The 18517-nt window shown below is 43.0% G+C and overlaps 1 protein-coding gene across 4 annotated transcripts in view; it reads left to right on the top strand.

Moving 5' to 3' along the window:
* Window positions 1-18517, top strand: part of CCDC18 (coiled-coil domain containing 18) — a 104974-nt gene that overhangs the window by 20149 nt on the left and 66308 nt on the right. For 2 of the 4 annotated variants that reach the window (XM_068239786.1, XM_068239785.1), the window contains exons 4-6: window positions 1481-1651; window positions 7392-7501; window positions 13522-13650. In XM_068239786.1, the coding sequence (XP_068095887.1) occupies window positions 1481-1651; window positions 7392-7501; window positions 13522-13650 (410 nt within the window). The remainder of the gene's footprint in view (window positions 1-1480; window positions 1652-7391; window positions 7502-13521; window positions 13651-18517) is intronic. The other 2 variants (XM_068239787.1, XM_068239788.1) reach the window with 2 other exon arrangements.

Here is an 18517-nt window from a genome sequence, read left to right as displayed (position 1 = left end):
AACATGGGAAAGAACAAAGAGCTGTCCAAGGATGTCAGAGACAAAATTGTAGACCTGCACAAGGCTGGAATGGGCTACAAAACCATTAGCAAGAAGCTGGGAGAAAAGGTGACAACTGTTGGTGCGATTGTTCGAAAATGGAAGGAGCACAAAATGACCATCAATCGACCTCGCTCTGGGGCTCCACGCAAGATCTCACCTCGTGGGGTGTCACTGGTTCTGAGAAAGGTGAAAAAGCATCCTAGAACTACATGGGAGTAGTTAGTGAATGACCTCAAATTAGCAGGGACCACAGTCACCAAGAAAACCATTGGAAACACATTACACCGCAATGGATTAAAATCCTGCAGGGCTCGCAAGGTCCCCCTGCTCAAGGAGGCACATGTGCAGGCCCGTCTGAAGTTTGCCAATGAACAGCTGAATGATTCTGTGAGTGACTGGGAGAAGGTGCTGTGGTCTGATGAGACCAAAATAGAGCTCTTTGGCATTAACTCAACTCGCTGTGCTTGGAGGAAGAAAAATGCTGCCTATGACCCCCAAAACACCGTCCCCACCGTCAAGCATGGGGGTGGAAACATTTTGCTTTGGGGGTGTTTTTCTGCTAAGGGCACAGGACAACTTAATCGCATTAACGGGAAAATGGACGGAGCCATGTATCGTGAAATCCTGAACGACAACCTCCTTCCCTCTGCCAGGAAACTGAAAATGGGTCGTGGATGGGTGTTCCAGCACGACAATGACCCAAAACATACAGCAAAGGCAACAAAGGAGTGGCTCAAGAAGAAGCACATTAAGGTCATGGAGTGGCCTAGTCAGTCTCCGGACCTTAATCCAATAGAAAACCTATGGAGGGAGCTCGAGCTCAGACTTGCACAGAGACAGCCTCGAAACCTTAGGGATTTAGAGATGATCTGCAAAGAGGAGTGGACCAACATTCCTCCTAAAATGTGTGCAAACTTGGTCATCAATTACAAGAAACGTTTGACCTCTGTGCTGCAAACAAGGGTTTTTCCACTAAGTATTAAGTCTTTTATTGTTAGAGGGTTCAAAAACTTATTTCACTCAATGAAATGCAAATCAGTTGCTATCTTTTATTTAAGGTTATTTTTTCGATTTTCCTTTTGATGTGCTATCTGCCACTGTTAAAATAAACCTACCATTGAAATGATACTGTTCTGAGACTTTTCATTTCTTTGGCATTGGACAAACTTACAAAATCAGTGAGGGGTCAAATAATTATTTCCTCCACTGTATACAGTACATCACAATCTACCTAAGGGGAGTACAGTTACATCACTGGGAATGGTGGATGCTCAGGTGGTTTCCAGTCTGTCTGTTTATGTTTCTGCTGCCAGAAAACCTCCCACCTAAGGAGGAAAATAGTCACAGCTTAGTAATGTAGATCTAAGTTTATAATAGAAAGGAAAGGTGGTTGACAATGAACGGAAGCTAGCTTGCTATTTATTGTATGTTTTCACAGGACTCTCTTTTGCAAATGGGGTCACTGAGGAGCTCACAACAGGAGAACATGAAGCTGAGGGAGAAAATGAATTCTCTTCAGGAGCAAAATTCTTCTTTGACCTCACAAAACCGCTCTTTGGTGAATAAAATCAAGACTATGCAGCTGGAGCTTACAAAGTCCAAATCAAAGGTTGTTTACTTAAGTCTTGAGTGTAATCCTTGGTAGTTTTATAGTTCATTTCAAGGTTTATGTAAAGCCATTCAGTGGCTGCATGCAGGCCAGTCTTTCACTAGGTGGAAGGTCTGTCTGTTGTCCTCTTGTCCCTGCTTAAAGGGAGCCTGAAGTGAGAGGAATATGGAGGTTAACAAATGTATTTCCTTTTAAACAATGCAAATTGCCTGGCTATCCTGCTGATTATCTGCCTCTAATCAGGGCCAGAGTTCTAGACTTATTGATGCCTGAGGCAAACTTGTGAGGAATAACCCCCCTTCTCCCCCCCCCCCCCCCCGAATTGGAATGATCGCACAGCGCCCGACAATTTGCAATTAGCTGTGGTGAACCACAATAAACACCCTTAGTATAGGTATGTAGCCAGTTATAGGTGCCCCCAGTGTTGGTAGCTAGGTACAGTTGCCCCTGTATAGGTTAGCCAGGTACAGTTGCCCTAGTATAGGTTGGAAAGGCACTCTCTTCACTTCCTGTTTCTGCCTGGTGCTGTCCCCAGACTTCTGGCTCCTTAGGAAGTCACCTCATTTGGCATCATGGGTGGACCGGGCCTGCCTCTAATACTGTTAGTCATAGACTCTGAACAAGCAAGCAGATTAGATCCTCTGGTTCCTGGGCTTCCCTTCTTTGCCACCGGCCGTGTCTGGAGAAGCTGTGATAGGTTCCAGTGTAGCCTAGCCATGTGTCATTCGTTTTGTGTGTGGATAAATGTGCTCGGCCAGAACAAGCTTTTCCACCGGCTGTGAGTGTGGTATGAAGATGAAGTACAGCGGTCAATGGCTGCAATAAGATTCAGAAACATTAGTATACTTTATTAGCCATGCGTTCCACAGGGCACTTCCCCACTTTCTCAGGCTTGTCAAGCATATTCTTGCCAGTGAAGTGATTTGTTGCCAGTTAAATCACCTGTGCATTGTAGGCCTTGAAGCCTGAAATGAGTATTTGGAAGTTGCGGTTTTATTCACTTTTAGAAATGTCAGTTGCCTGGCTCTCATATTGTGTTCACAGGTTTCCTAGTCACACATGGTACAAGGATGCAGCTAGTGTAGTCATAACAACAGATCCTTATGCTACTTCAAGGTCAGTTCTTCAGATTGTATTAGAGGCTGTATTTCAGCAGCACAATAGTTAGGCACGTTGCATTTATTTGAGAATGAGATCCTCATTGATGCTGCTTTCATTCATCCCTTTCTTCAGTTTTCCTATAAGTAGTACAGTATATTTGTATTCATTTTTTTATAGAATATACAAAGCATACAGAGTATTGTACGGATTAAGGCATATACAGTAGATGTAATATGACAATATAAGACAACCAAGTAGCAGTACAATTATACTGTACATAGTAATAGTATACATTGCCTTATATAGAATTACTGCACGCACTTGAATATGTAAAGTGATTAATCATGTGTCTGTACGATAATACAGCGGATAATAAAAACTGTTAGCAATTTCAAAGAAGAAAACTATATAGGTAGAAAAAATGGTTTGTAAAAAATAATACTGTATATACTCGCATATAAGCCGACCCGCATATAAGCCGACCCCCCAACTTTTCCCTGAAAAAACAGGGAAAAATGATTGACCCCCATATAAGCCGGGGGTAGGAAATGCTGGATTGGTGCAGCCCCCCAGTGTGTCCCAGTATAGCTAGTATAGTGCCCAGTATAGGTAGGTAGTGTCCAGTATAGCTAGTATAGTGCCCAGTATAGCTAGTAAAGTGCCCAGTATAGCCAGTATAGTGCCCAGTATAGCGCCCAGTATGGGTAGGTAGTGCCTCAGTTTAGCTAGTATAGTGCCCCAGTATGGCTAGTATAGTGCCCAGTTTAGCCAGTATAGTGCCCAGTTTAGCCAGTATAGTGCCCAGTTTAGCCAGTATAGTGCCCAGTTTAGCTAGTATAGTGCCCAGTTTAGCTAGTATAGTGCCCCAGTTTAGCTAGTATAGTGCCCAGTTTGGCTAGTAAAGTGCCCAGTTTGGCTAGTATAGTGCCCAGTTTAGCCAGTATAGTGCCCAGTTTAGCCAGTATAGTGCCCAGTTTAGCTAGTATAGTGCCCAGCTTAGCCAGTATAGTGCCCAGTTTAGCTAGTATAGTGCCCCAGTATGGCTAGTATAGTGCCCAGTTTAGCCAGTATAGTGCCCAGTTTAGCCAGTATAGTGCCCAGCATAGGTAGGTAGTGCTCCCCCCCAGCTCCCCGCTCCCCCCGCGGCCGCCGCTGCTATTACCTGCTTAGGCAGCGGCCGCTTCCTAATCCGCGTTTCCCTTCTAAAACTTTCTCAGAGTGTATTTGCTGTGACGATGCAGGGGGGCAGGAAAGAGCGCGGCTCCCTATAGCGGCGATCTGTATCGCCGTTACCAAGGGAACCGCTCTTTCCTGCCCCCTGCATCGTCACAGCAGCAGCGCTGGGCGCGCTGCTGTGATACACTCTGAGAAAGTTTCAGAAGGGGAACGCGGATTAGGAAGCGGCCGCTGGGGGGAGCGGGGAGGGGGGGGGGGAGCTGGGCGCGGACCACCCACCACTAGACAACCAGGGAAGACTCGCATACAAGCCGACCCCTCAACTTTTGACCCCCTTTTTGGGGGTCAAAAATTCGGCTTGTATGCGAGTATAATACGGTACCTTTTAATGGCTAACTGATAGAGTTAAATTATGCAAGCTTTCGGGGATCTAGTCCCCTTCTTCAGGCATATTTCCTGATCAACAGCCGCACAATTAAACCATTAGAACTCATATGAGCAACAGGCTTAAATTAGGCCAACCTGAGGGGAGAGGGAACAGACGTCGACAGGCCCCAAGGCCCTTTTATTTAAAGGACAACTGTAGCAAGAGGGATATGAAGGCTGACCGATTTATTTCCTTTTAAGCGATATTAGTTGCATGGTTATTCTGCTGATCATCTGCCTCTCATACTTTTAGCCATAGACCCTGACCAAGCATATGCAGATCAGGTGTTTTTGATATTATTGTCAGATCTGACAAGATTAGCTGCATGCTTGTTTCTGGTGTGATTCAAACACTACTGCAGCCAAATAGATCAGGTGGGCTTGCCAGGCAACTGGTATTTAAAATAAATATGTCAGCCTCCATAGCCCTCTTGCTACAATTGTCCTTTAAATTTTAGTCTGAGAGTTAGACAGTTTTGATAAACTTCACTGGGCACTTACAATAAGAGTACAGCACCTGCGCAAATTAAATAACTTCCAGAACCAGGGATTTCCAAAAGGACACCTGCGGTGGATCAGGGGAGATCCACTTCAAAATAATCGTTTTCCTGGATCAAAACAGGGTTTCCTTTAAAAATCATTCTGTGATAGCGTTGGCCGTCTATTTCCTCCATTGTTCCAAAAGACATAATTTAGGTTCAAGGGTTATAAGGTGATCCCCGATTAACATTGAAATGCCTCCACAATGGGACATGACCAGATAAGGTGGACAAAATTTGCTCCCGCCCCTCCACACTTAGGACAGTCCGAGTCCCCCTCAGCTGCTTCAAAAACATAGAATGTGGAGTCCAATATGCTTGGTGGACTATGTAAAGTTGAATGAGGCAGTTGTGAGCCGCTGTAGAGGAAATTAGTACAGTACTGTATTGTTTTGCCAACACTAAAGGAAAAATAAAGCAGAAAAAAAAACTGTTTAACTTACTGTACCTGGGGCTTCTACCAGGTGCCATCGCTGTGATTCTACGATGCTCATGTCACCCGCAGCACTCCTCTTTTATCCATACAGCCTCTGATTCCTGAGTAGTTTATCATTCCCCTTTCCCACCTCTTCAGTATGACTTCCCAAGTTTGCATTATAGGGCAGCATAATTACTGGGCATGTGCAAGTTCTGGTTTTGTGCTCATTGCCTCTTTTGCCCATCTTTGCTACCTCATTTTGTCACGTTACCTGCTGTAATGTAAGTATGCTGGGAAATGTAGTCTAGTATCTATTGGTCCTCCTACTTTCAGTCTTACATGGTCACACCTGATTTACCGAGCCACTGACTGCATCCAGAGGAGAGGATGAGAAAACATGGAGTTTGTAAAACATGACCTATCTTTTTAGAATACCCTTGGTTATGACTGTGTAAACATTATTTTGGATGTATTGGGAAAACTGATAGTGAAAATGTTTTTTGCAAAGTGTGGGATATGAAAGCTGCCATATATATTTCCTTTTAAAAAAAATGCCAGTTGCTTGGCAGCTATTCTGTACTAGTGTCAGAATCACACACCTGAAACAAGTATGTGGCTAATATAGCTAACTAATAAACAACCAAACAAACAAACAGTGTGGTCTTGCTGCTCAAACTGCAAGGCCAGTCCACCAGAGAGTCAAGCAGTCCACACCCGGATTCTCCAAGGGTATATAAGAGCAAAGTCCAAATAGAAGATAGACTGGGTTTCTACCTGGTTTTATGCAAAATTTGCAGACTTATTAAAGTACCATAACCACTTGAGAAAGCCCTCCGACCGAAATGTTGTGTTTTTTAGTGGTTATGGTACTATAATAAATCTGCATATTTTGCATAAATCCAGGTAGAGACCCAGTCTTTCTTCTATTAATATAGCTAACTAATCCGAGCACCTGATGTTCATACTCCTTTGGGTCAGTGGCTGAAAGTATCAGGCTCATAGGATCAATAGGTCAGCCTGGCAATTCATGAATGCACTTGCGGTCAGATGCATTCATACGTCAAATCAGATGCTACTGTGTGTTGTAACTGATTTTCAATGGATTTGTCTTAACTTTGTGATGTGTGGGGGGGTTATCGTTATAGCTAGTTGTTGGCGATATGTTCAAGATTCGGACCAAAAACAGGCACTGAAATAAAACTTTGTATAAGCCAATTGTAATTTCTGTAGAGTTGTGCAAAAGGGTCAGTGGGGTTGAAGACTTGCAGCCATCCTCGAGAGTGTTTTATTAAAGAGAATCTGTATTGTTAAAATCGCTCAAAAGTAAACATACCAGTGCGTTAGGGGACATCTCCTATTACCCTCTGTCACAATTTCGCCGCTCCTCGCCGCATTAAAAGTGGTTAAAAACAGTTTTAAAAAGTTTGTTTGTAAACAAACAAAATGGCCACCAAAACAGGAAGTAGGTTGATGTACAGTATGTCCACACATAGAAAATACATCCATACATAAGCAGGCTGTATACAGCATTCCTTTTGAATCTCAAGAGATCATTTGTGTGTTTCTTTCCCCTATGCACTGAAGTTTCAGGCTGCTCTTTTCTTCTTGCAAACAGCTTTGCCCTTGTTTGTAATTCCTCAGTATGTGAAAGCCAAGCCAGCTCAGAGGACGATTTATCCAGCTGATTAGAGCAGCTTCTCTCTTCTCTCTTATCTAAATAACACACAGGCAGTGTGCATAGAGGGGCCAGAAAGGGTGAGTTCATAGCAGAACCACAACACTGAAGAACTTGGCAGCCTTCCAGACACAGGCCGACAAGTCTGACAGGGGAAAGATACATTGATTTATTACAGAGACTGTCATAGTAGAAAGTGCTGCAGTTAGCCAGAACACATTAGAATAGCTTTTGGAACATGTAGGATGATAAAAAACAGGATGCAATTTTTGTTACGGAGTCTCTTTAATGTGCAGTCCTGGTCTGTCTACCATTGTATCGCCCTCTTCATGTTACATATCACTACACCTTTCAATGTGTACAGGTTTTTTTTATAGATTTGACAAGTTAATTCATGTATTTTAGGTACGATTCTATGAATCTTCTCTTGGAAATCATCCAGCCAAGATCCCAGAGCTAGAGGAGCAAATTATCTGTTTGGAAGCGGAGTCAGAAGCTCAGAGTAAAGCTCTAAGGTAACAGGTTATATATTTCATATATATTTCATGTATTGGTGAATTCTTTTGAGTGTATTTCCTGAGCCATAACTACTAGTGCTGCGGACAGTTTCAGGCTGCAGTCCGGGTGATGACCTCTTCCACAGTACATTATTCCCATAACCGTGTCTTGTAAAACCATTGATCTTATAAGTTCATTTTCACTTTGCTTTAAAGTTTGTACGCTTGTAAAAATGTTTGCCTTACTGTATTATATTTGTGAAACCAAGGCTGCAGAAATGGAAAGGGGTATAGAGGAGCTCTCAACTAAGCTTCATACAGAAACATGCTGCTGGGGGTAGTAAGAGATACAGGGCATTGCTGAGCAAGTCAGCACTAGCCCTGCACTTTTCTTGGACTTGACAGGCTACAGGAAGTGTAGTCTTACTACTACAAATGGTGATCCAATAAGAAATAATTTCTACAATTGCCAGATCATTAAAGCCACAAGAGAGGGTTTTTCTCTAGTGTTCCTTTCACACAACAAAGGCATAGAGGTTTTTTGGTAGTGGGATGGGGGTTGCTGTGGTGCTAGGTGGTGTTTTATAAAAGGGGAGGGGATACAAAAGGTAAATAGTGCATGCCCCAGAGCAGCAAAGGATGTTTATTATAAAGGCCTGTTTCTATTACTGCGGAATACACAAACTTTCCCCACATCCGGGTCGTAAGAGGAAACGCTGCCTATTCCGTCAATAGCATGCTGTCCAGATCGCATATTGGTGTGATTCTGCATGACACAACTACAAGGATTCAGATGCGTCCAGCAAGATGCACACAGGCTCAGTGGAAATAAGCCCCTTTTTGTTTATTTGTGTACAGGGATTGCCTGCTGAAATGTCCAGTGTCTGGTGTGTGATGCTGCCCCACAATCTCCCTGACGGCAGAGTGCTGACAGCCGGTCAGGAGCAGCTTTCATTGGCTCCTGATGCTGTCTATCAATGGGAGCCAATGTGATTGGCTCTCCGTGATCATGTGGTCAGGAGCCAATGAAAGTGGCTCCTGACCTGCTTACAGAGCTCTGCCGTCTTGTAGATGGCAGAGCGAGCAAATTGCGGTTGGTTCAGAACGGCGGGGACACGTCATTAATCAGGATGTTGAATCTACACCCAGTCGAGAGTGGCAGCACCACCTACTGGACGTAAATTAAAACTGTGTTGGTCCAGAACCAGTTAATATAAGGAATACTAGTTGCCTGGCTTCCCTGCCTCTAATACTTTTCGCCATAGACCCTGAACAAGCATGCAGCAGATCCGGTGTTTCTGACATTATTGTCAGAGCTGACAAGATTAGCTGCATGCTTGTTTCTGGTCTAATTCAGACATGACTGCAGACAAATAGAGCAGCAGAGCTGCCAGGAAACTGGTATTGTTTAAATGCAAACAAATATGGCAGCCTCCATTTACCTCTCACTACAGTTGTCCTTTAAGCTGCACTGATTTTGTCTTCCCTTGGAAGCTAAACTACTAAGTAATACTTGTTTTGCAGGAGAGGAGGAGGAGATCAGGTCAAATGAGCCCTTTTAACTCAGAAGAGTGCAGGGAAAAGTAAATAGCAGCCTCTGTAGTCTTGATATGAAGAGGTCATGGTGAACGGACCTCCTCCAGGATGCAGAGCTCCTGCCCTGGCAGTCAAAAAGGGTTTTAAAGAAACAATAGTTGATCTATTTGCCAAAACATGCTGAATACGTTTATAGAGTGCTTTGGAAAGCTTAAAGGAAACCTGAATTGAGAGACATATGGAGGCTGCCATATTTATTTCCTTTTAAACAATACCAGTTGCCTGGCTCTCCTGTTGATCCTCTGCTTCTAAAACTTTTATGCGTAGACCCTAAACAAGCATATGCAGATCAGAAGTTTCTGATCTAAGGCGCGTACACACGCCGTATTTTTACAAGCGATGGGTCCGTCAGACCCTCCCGCGGAGCAGTCGTTGTGCCTACAGTAGCACGTGTGTACAAGCATGGCGAATCGGTCAAAAATAGTCTTATCAGTCTGCCGACAGCTTGTACACACGTGCTACTGTCTGCAGAACGACTGCTCTGCGGGAGGGTCTGACGGACCTGTCACTTTAATCTACTTGGACTTCAGTTGCAAGCTGCATGCATTCAGGGGTGTGATCCAGATACAACTGTAGCCAAAGAGATCAGCAGGACTGGTATGGTCAGCATCTGGTATGGTTTAAAAGGGATTAAATATGGCGGCCTCCATATCCCTCTCAGTTCAGGTATCCTTTAAAGGATACCCGAGGTGACTTGAGTAGATAGACATGGGTATGTACAGTGCCAAGCACACAAATAACTATGCTGTGTTCCTTTTTTTTTTTTTCCTTTCTCTGCCTGAAAGAGTTAAATATCAGGTATGGAAGTGGATGACTCAGTCCTGAATCAATAAAACAGTTTAAACCTAAAAAGTAGATTTAAACATAAAATAAAACTGTGAAATATCTTAAAAAGTAATTTTTAGGAGGAAGATAGATGCAATCATTTATTTCATTAGTTTACTTTTGCTTCGGTTGTCCTTTTAAGGGTACATTTTCTTGTAACCGCTGCTGTTTGGTTATGTCTCAGTACATTTACATTAGAGGGCACTGGAAACTCCAGTGTTTTGCCTGTTCTCCTTTTAAGATCGTCAAGAGAATAAAATAAAAAAATACTCAAGATTTCCCAAGTTGATTAATTTCCCAAGCTGATGTGCTGATAACACAAGTAACGCGTTGGTACCCATGCAGGCTGCATAAACAGGCCTCAGAAATCTCATATTAGTGTAGAAATACTGTGATAAGCCAGTCAAAGCAAATAGTGTCACTTTAAGCATTATCAAATGCATCCCTAAGTTCACATACAGTTCAACAAAACAAAGTGGTGGGTTCCTCTTACAAAGACAATTCCACACCTACCAGTTGTTAACACCTTTCATGCTGGTTTTCAGGAGTTAATGGCTGTTTTTTCACTGTCAAGGTTAATTGTTAAAACCTGTGAATGTTGACAGTGCTAGCTTACTGCTTGGCCTTGCTGTGCACCTCCAGTGAAAACAGTTCCCTCCAGGGCTGTGGAGGCGAGGTGAGGAGTCAGAAAATGTTTTGGGTACTTTGACTTGTAAAAAAATGCACCAACTCCCACTTTTTATAAATTTTAACTGTAATTAAAAGAAAAAAAAATATGATAAAATGTTTTGTATCGTGTTGGAGTGACATTTTCCAGCCTGTTCAATTGATACATTTGACCGATTTCAGCCCCCAGTCAATCAGGCTTACTTGATGTGGCAACGATTTTCATCAGATTCAATAAGGTATTGAATCGGATGGTCTTTAGAGGAGTAATCTGTCCATCACTTCAGAAAATTCCTAAACATCAAATCAGCATGTGGTTCCGCTTTCTGGGGTCAAATTTCAACGCTTTTCAGTGACTGCTCAGCTGACCGTATAGCAATAAGCAAGATTTTCTCACAGCAAAGTCTGCTATAAGCTGCGTGTCTTACAGTCTCTGAGAATTCTGACAAAGTCCCTTTAACAGGAATAGCTATGATTATGCGTTTATATAATAATGCTGAGAAACATACAGCTATAGGACTACAGACCGTTAATAAGTCCACTGTATGGAGTGTAAAGGTTACACTGCGTCAGCGATGTCTCACCTCATTAATCCGGCAATGTTATTTATCTTACTTTGATGTGATGAAGTGGGTAAGGTGGTATGAGTTGTTAGCTCACAATATTACCGTTTAGAATAACACAACTTGTCTGGCAGAACTGTGTACACACTAAAGACCATGAGACTATGAGACTAAAGGTGGCCATACTTCAGACAATAATTATCAATCGGATGAAAACCAGGATGAAATTTGTTGAATGTATAGATGGGACATGCTGGGAAATCTCGGGCCAACGTGGTTGATCGGGTGCACTGTGGTAACTGCATGCGATGATCACAAACAAGGATAGAACCCCCGGCCGCAATTTAAACTTGACAAAGTCCGAATGCTTATTTGGTATGTGGCAGAACGCTTATAATGATAGTCTATAGTCTGTGGATAGTCTTTAATAGTCTGCGGAAGCAAATGCAGTTCTGTATAAACTTAAAAAATAAGATACAACCTGCACTACTAGTCCTGTCATTCCAGTCTTCAGTCAGACCTGTCTGTCCAGTCATCAGTCAGTCCTGCTACCTGTCAGTCCTGTTCATCTGGGTTCTTAACACATCATTTTTCTAGGCAATTTCTATATATTTGGGGGGTTGTAACTCTCTGTAGCAGATTTCCAGCTCTAGTCTACTTGAGGGGACCCATAGCCACTTTCTGTTCACAAGAATCTGGCCATAACCACTAAAAATGTATAAGAAATAGGGGACTTGGCAGTAAACACTATCAACACCACCAACTGAATAGGTTTAGTAAAGTTGCAGAAGCGATAGCAGAAGTAAGCACCATGCCTGATGTCCTGAGGGTCCTGGTGTGCAATTTTATCTTTAGTGTTTTATGCTGGGTCCCCCATTCCTCAATATTAGTGGGCGCGCTAAGATTGCAATGAGCAGGAAGCTGCCGTTGGTCCGTGACGTTTCCTGATAGGTTCCCTCAAGTAAACTAGCGCCGGTTTTCCTCCGTTCCAGATTTTACTGCATTCAGAGGTGATGATGGTTCTCACTGGGGTTTGATGTACTCTGGGTATTTCTGAGATTTTTTTGTAACCCTTTCCCAACTGATCTATATCAGTTATTTTCTGGATCAGTCTCTCTTGTTTTTAGAATTTTTTTTAGAACTTGTTCCCACTATGTGCGTTCCGATGTGCTTTTTGGAATGAGTACAAATGGAGAATCGTAATGACATAGGAAAGCCCATATTGCTTTTTCCACTAATAAGATGCAGTGTGATCAGCAAATGCATATTGCATTTCTGGCAGAGTTGTCTTTCTGTCCCATTCACTATAATTGAATGTGGATCTGCATAGGAAGTATTGCAAGTTGTTGGAAGCAGTGGTCTTTCAGTAAACAACCAGATATTACTCAGGTTGTCTTTTGTATTGTACTAAAATTGTTTGTTGATTAGGATCAATTAAGTTGACGTTGGGAGTCATTTCAGGTGCAGCCTGATTAGGAGTGTTGCCAATTTCTCTCTGTTTTAAGGAAAATGTGTAAACCATTTTATGGCCAGCTATCCCCAGTTTCACACACTGTTTTTGTTAGTTAGTGGTTAGGGTCTCTTCCATAAGGATCCCTCAACGCGGTGGAAGAATCTTAATACGGTACACTCTGCGCCCAAACTGTTTTTGAATCCTCCATTTTGATGCATCTGTTTTGAATGCAACTTGTGTAACCTGCCTATATTTTGGTTCTGCACATCCATGCAGTTGGTCATTTAGATGCAGCCTGCTTTGTGAAGCGCTGCTACCTCCTCCTGCTGTATAGAAATGTAAGTTTACATATGAATCACTGCATCCATGTGCTATTTCAGTTTGCATTCAGTTTAAATCTGAGTTTAGGGTTTAGTGCATAGTTTGCATCTGTTTTAAATTCAGTGTTTGTATTTAGCCTCTATTGGTAGTCATTTCAGGTGCAGCCAGATTAGGAGCGATGCCAATTTCTTTCTGTTCCCAAGGAAAATGTGTAAATGGCCAGCTTCCCCAGGTTCACACTATGTTTTTGTTAGTGGTTAGGGTCTCTTCCATGAGGATACCTCAACACGGTGGAAGAGTCTAGTATGGAACACTGTGTGCGTTTTGGAAGCCAACATCCTCTATTTTGTTGCATCTGGTTTCAATGCAAGTTGTGTAACCTGCCTATATTTAGGCTCTGCACATCCAGGCAGCTTGTAATTCAGATGCAGCTTGCCTTGTGAAGAGCTGTCATCTCCTCCTGTATAGGATACATTAAATGTTATGCACAAATAAACATAGAGAAAATACTTTTTTGGCGTCCATGTATTAACTAAAAATATACTTGTGTAAGCCAATCAACAGTAACTCTTGTAGGTTTACAGTATATTACTATTTTTTGTTTTTGTTTTTAGGATTGCAGAAGAAAAGTTACTGGAAAATCGCAACGTCATAATTGAAAAAGATAACTTTATTCAAGAATGTCGAGAAGAGCTGAAAAGCATGAAAATACAATTGTATGAATGTAGCAAGCAATATAAACGGTAATACTTTTATGGAGTATGATAATTGCATTCTGTGTAATCCTTTTCATAGATTCTATAGTTTTGTTTTTCTAGCATAGACCAGTTTAGATGCACTTTAGTGAACCCAGAAGATTTAGCTTAGACATGTGGATGGAAGCCAACCACAAAAGGTTATTTCTGAAGCAGGCTTTTTCCCCACAATCCTTCAGGGCAAGGTGAGACGTCGCTCCTCCCAGACGCAGGAACAGACAGCACTTCCCCTATAAAAGAGTCAAATGGTTAGTTCACCCTCAGTGCTGTTTGTTCCTGCGTCCAGGCAGGTCGGCATCTCCTCGAGGGATTGAGCCTGTGTGCTGGGCTGCAGGTTTCAGTTCCTAGGGCGGCTGAGACGGCGGTACTGAGGCCGTCTAGCCTTCACCCCACACTGGGTTGTTTGTCTGTGGGGTTGCCTACCTTTCTCTGCCGAAGGTGGTGGAGCAAGAGTGGAGGGCACAGCTCACTTTGCCGCTTACGGAGGGGTCGGAGCGGAAGGAAACCAGATGCGGGCGGGCCATGTGTGGGCTCGCATGTCGGAAAAATGTCCGCGTGGTGCTTCCGGATGCGTAGTTTCCGGCGGGTAGGCTGCGTTTTGAGCTAATGGGAGCCGGTTTCTTCTGTTACTTCCGGTTCCGGCTCTGGTCCCGCCTTCGTTGACGTCCGTGCGCGGAAGTTTGAAAGTGAGCGTGTGCAGGCTGGCGGTGGCATTATTACCCTGCAGAGGACAGACTGCAGTCTTGTGCAGGATATCTGGGATCAGGATGTCTGCTTCAGAGAAGACTGAGGGTAATCCAGCCGCTCAGAAGGTGAGACAGATAGTCTCTTTCTGGGATATGTTTGCCATTTTTTTATTATGGGCGTTTTTTTGCTAGTTACATGGTACGTGTATGTCTCTATTGCAGGCCAAAGTAACAGAAGCAGGGAGACCTCCTCCTACTTACAAAAGATGCCCTGTATGCAATGTGAAGTTGCCATTGCCATATGCCAAAACTTTATGTCAGCAATGTACAGAAAAGATTTTGGGGGAGCAATCGGGTCCTTCACTGCAGGAGACCTTGCAAGCCTTTAGGGAGGAGATCAATTCCTCCTTAGCTTCATTTAAATCTTCCTTATCGGGAGCGGTTGCTTCTACATCCCAAGGTACTATCTCTGTGAACCCTGTGACTGAGGGTCAGGAACAGATAGACGCTAATGGAAGCTCAAATGAATCAGATAAGGCGGCCTCAACATTAATTGGAAGTCGGAAAGAAGTTACGAGAAAAATTTATCTAAAGTACTGGAAAACTTTCCATTTCTGGCTGAAAAAGTCTAAATTTGATAGTATTTCAATCCCGGCTGTTCTGGATTTCCTCCAGGAGGGTTGGGAAAAGAAGGTGTCTGTCAGTACTCTCAGGGTACAGATGGCAGCACTTACTGCTTTTTCAGGGATTCCTATTTCTACCTCTCCTTTGATTGTGAGATTTATGAAGGCAGTTTCAAGAAAACTTCCAGTGTTCAGACAATATGTATCCCCTTGGGATTTATCTATAGTCTTGCAGGGTTTGGTTAAAGCTCCATTTGAACCTTTAGAGAGTTGTTCTCTCAAAATGCTTACATTTAAGGTTGTATTTTTGGTGGCCATTACGACAGCTAGGAGAGTCAGTGAGATTCAGTCCTTGTCGACGAAAAGTCCTTATTTTCAGGACTTTCAGGACAGACTAGTGCTTCAAACAGACCCTAAGTTCTGTCCTAAAGTGATGTCAAAATTTCATAGGTCACAAGATATTGTATTGCCAACTTTTTGTGTAAATCCAAAAGGGGAGAAGGAGCAGACGTTCCATTCTTTGGATGTAAGGAGATGTGTATTAGAATATCTAGCTAGAACTGCTGAGATAAGGAAGTCAGATGCATTATTTGTTATACATTCAGGCAGAAATTCAGGTCAAGCGGCTTCAAAGTCTACTATTGCGAACTGGATTAAGTTAGCAATTTTTGAGGCTTATAGGGGTATGAATCTAGACCCTCCAGCCTCCTTTAAGGCACACTCTACTAGAGCTATGGCAGCTTCATGGGCAAATAGGGCAGGAGCGTCACCTGAACAAATATGCAAGGCGGCAACGTGGTCAACATTTTCTACGTTTATTCGTCACTATCGAATTGATGCATTGTCGGCTCACGACCAAGCGTTTGGAAGGAAGATTCTCCAAGCGGTGGTCCCACCCTAAGGTTATATTACTTGTTTATCGTCTCACCTTGCCCTGAAGGATTGTGGGGAAAAAGCAGAGTTAGTACCTGCTAACGATGTTTTCAACAATCCTTCAGGGCAACGATCCCACCCGGGTGTTTGTGTCTGGTCAGATAGGAAGCACTGATTGTGGGTTAGTGGATTGTTCACCTGTCGGGTACTTGTCTAAACGCACTGAGGGTGGACTAACCATTTGATTCTTTTATAGGGGAAGTGCTGTCTGTTCCTGCGTCTGGGAGGAGCGACGTCTCACCTTGCCCTGAAGGATTGTTGAAAACATCGTTAGCAGGTACTAACTCTGCTTTTTTTGAAAGTGGGGATCAAACAGGTCATCTTCTCTCTGTAATAACAAAAGCCCAAATCCCGATAGGTCATATTAGTGCTTTAGCAACGCCTAAAGGGGACATAGTCTCTGATAAACCGGGTATTGTGAAGGAACTGCAGAGGTTTTACATTGAATTATATTCGTCTAAAGTGAATTATACCCCAGAGGAACTAACAGATTACTTGAATTCTATTCCCTTGCTTAATCTAAGTGACAAAGACAGAGCCCTGCTGGAGGCACCTATTATGCTTGAGGAACTCGAAATTGCGGTCAGTTCGTTCCCTGGTAATAAAGCTCCAGGGTGCGACGGCCTTCCGATCGAAGTCTACAAGCGTTACTCTGAATTGATACTACCACATTTGTTGGAAGTTTTTAACGAGTCATTTCTTAGGAGGGCTTTACCAAGCTCCATGTCTGAAGCAACCATTATTTTGATTCCGAAGCCAGGAAAGGATGTCCTTAAAGAGACTCCGTAACAAAAATTGCATCCTGTTTTTTTATTATCCTACATGTTCCAAAAGCTATTCTAATGTGTTCTGGCTAACTGCAGCACTTTCTACTATGACAGTCTCTGTAATAAATCAATGTATCTTTCCCCTGTCAGACTTGTCGGCCTGTGTCTGGAAGGCTGCCAAGTTCTTCAGTGTTGTGGTTCTGCTATGAACTCACCCTTCCTGGCCCCTCTATGCACACTGCCTGTGTTTTAGTTAGATAAGAGAGAAGCTGCTCTAATCAGCTGGATAAATCGTCCTCTGAGCTGGCTGGGCTTTCACATACTGAGGAATTACAAACAAGGGCAAAGCTGTTTGCAGGAAGAAAAGAGCAGCCTGAAACTTCAGTGCATGGGGGAAAGAAACACACAAATGATCTCTTGAGATTCAAAAGGAATGCTGTATACAGCCTGCTTATGTATGGATGTATTTTCTATGTGTGGACATACTGTACATCAACCTACTTCCTGTTTTGGTGGCCATTTTGTTTGTTTACAAACAAACTTTTTAAAACTGTTTTTAACCACTTTTAATGCGGCGAGGAGCGGCGAAATTGTGACAGAGGGTAATAGGAGATGTCCCCTAACGCACTGGTATGTTTACTTTTGAGCGATTTTAACAATACAGATTCTCTTTAAGGCAGATTCATACAGATCAATATCCCTATTGACGGCTGATGTTAAGATACTGTCGAAGGTCTTGGCGAATAGATTAGCTAAAGTGATAACATCCATAATAAAACCGGATCAGTCGGGTTTTATACCATCAAAATCCACGGCCATTAACATCAGGAGAGCTTTTTTGAATATTCAATTGCAGGCAGACAATGTGGGCAGCAGGGCTATTTTATCGCTTGATATCGCCAAGGCCTTCGACAGTGTGGAATGGCACTATCTATATGCAGTGCTAGAGGCAATGCACTTTGGCCCGTTTTTTATCCAATGGGTCAAAACTATTTATAGTGCCCCCTCAGCAAAACTTAGAGTAAATGATTCAATGTCACCTAGCTTTGCCTTAGGGAGGGGTACCAGGCAGGGTTGCCCACTCTCTCCCTTGCTTTTTGCGATCGCTATAGAGCCACTGGCTGAGGTGATTAGATCCAGCAAATTAATAAAGGGATTTAAATATGGGGAGGTGGAAGAGAAAGTTGCGCTGTATGCGGACGATACGCTGCTCTTTCTACAAGATACCAACGAGTCCCTAGAGAATGTTATGTACACTCTGACGGAATTTTGCAGATTCTCCGGTCTTGTTATAAATTGGGACAAATCCTCCATATTACTTTTAGATAAGGCTGATTCTGTCCTGCCAAGATCCTGCGACCAGATTTAAAAAGTCAACAATTTTAAATATTTGGGAATAGTTTTATCAGCTGATGTCGCTGAATATGAAACGCTAAATATCTCTCCATTAATAGTCAAAATACGTAAAAAACTTAAAACCTGGTCCAAATTACCGTATATACTCGCAAGCAAGCCGACCCGCATGTAAGCCGACCCCCCCCCCCCCCCCCCCCCACTTTTACCCCAAAAAACAGGAAAAAATGATTGACCCTCATGTAAGCCGGGGGTAGGAAACGCTGGCCGCGTGATCCCCCCAGTATGTCCCAGTATAGGTAGGTAGTGCTCAGTGTAGCTAGTAAAATGCCCCAGTATAGCTAGTATAGTGCTCAGTATAGCTAGTATAGTGCTCAGTATAGCTAGTATAGTGCTCATTATAGCTAGTATAGTGCTCAGTATAGCTAGTATAGTGCTCAGTATAGCTAGTATAGTGCTCATTGCTCAGTATAGCTAGTATAGTGCTCAGTAT

This window comes from Hyperolius riggenbachi, chromosome 6, assembly GCF_040937935.1.
Source record: "Hyperolius riggenbachi isolate aHypRig1 chromosome 6, aHypRig1.pri, whole genome shotgun sequence".
In the NCBI taxonomy this organism is placed as follows: Eukaryota; Metazoa; Chordata; class Amphibia; order Anura; family Hyperoliidae; genus Hyperolius; species Hyperolius riggenbachi.
The sequence above is the reverse complement of the archived record's forward strand: the minus strand, read 5'-3'. Positions and strand labels throughout refer to the sequence as shown.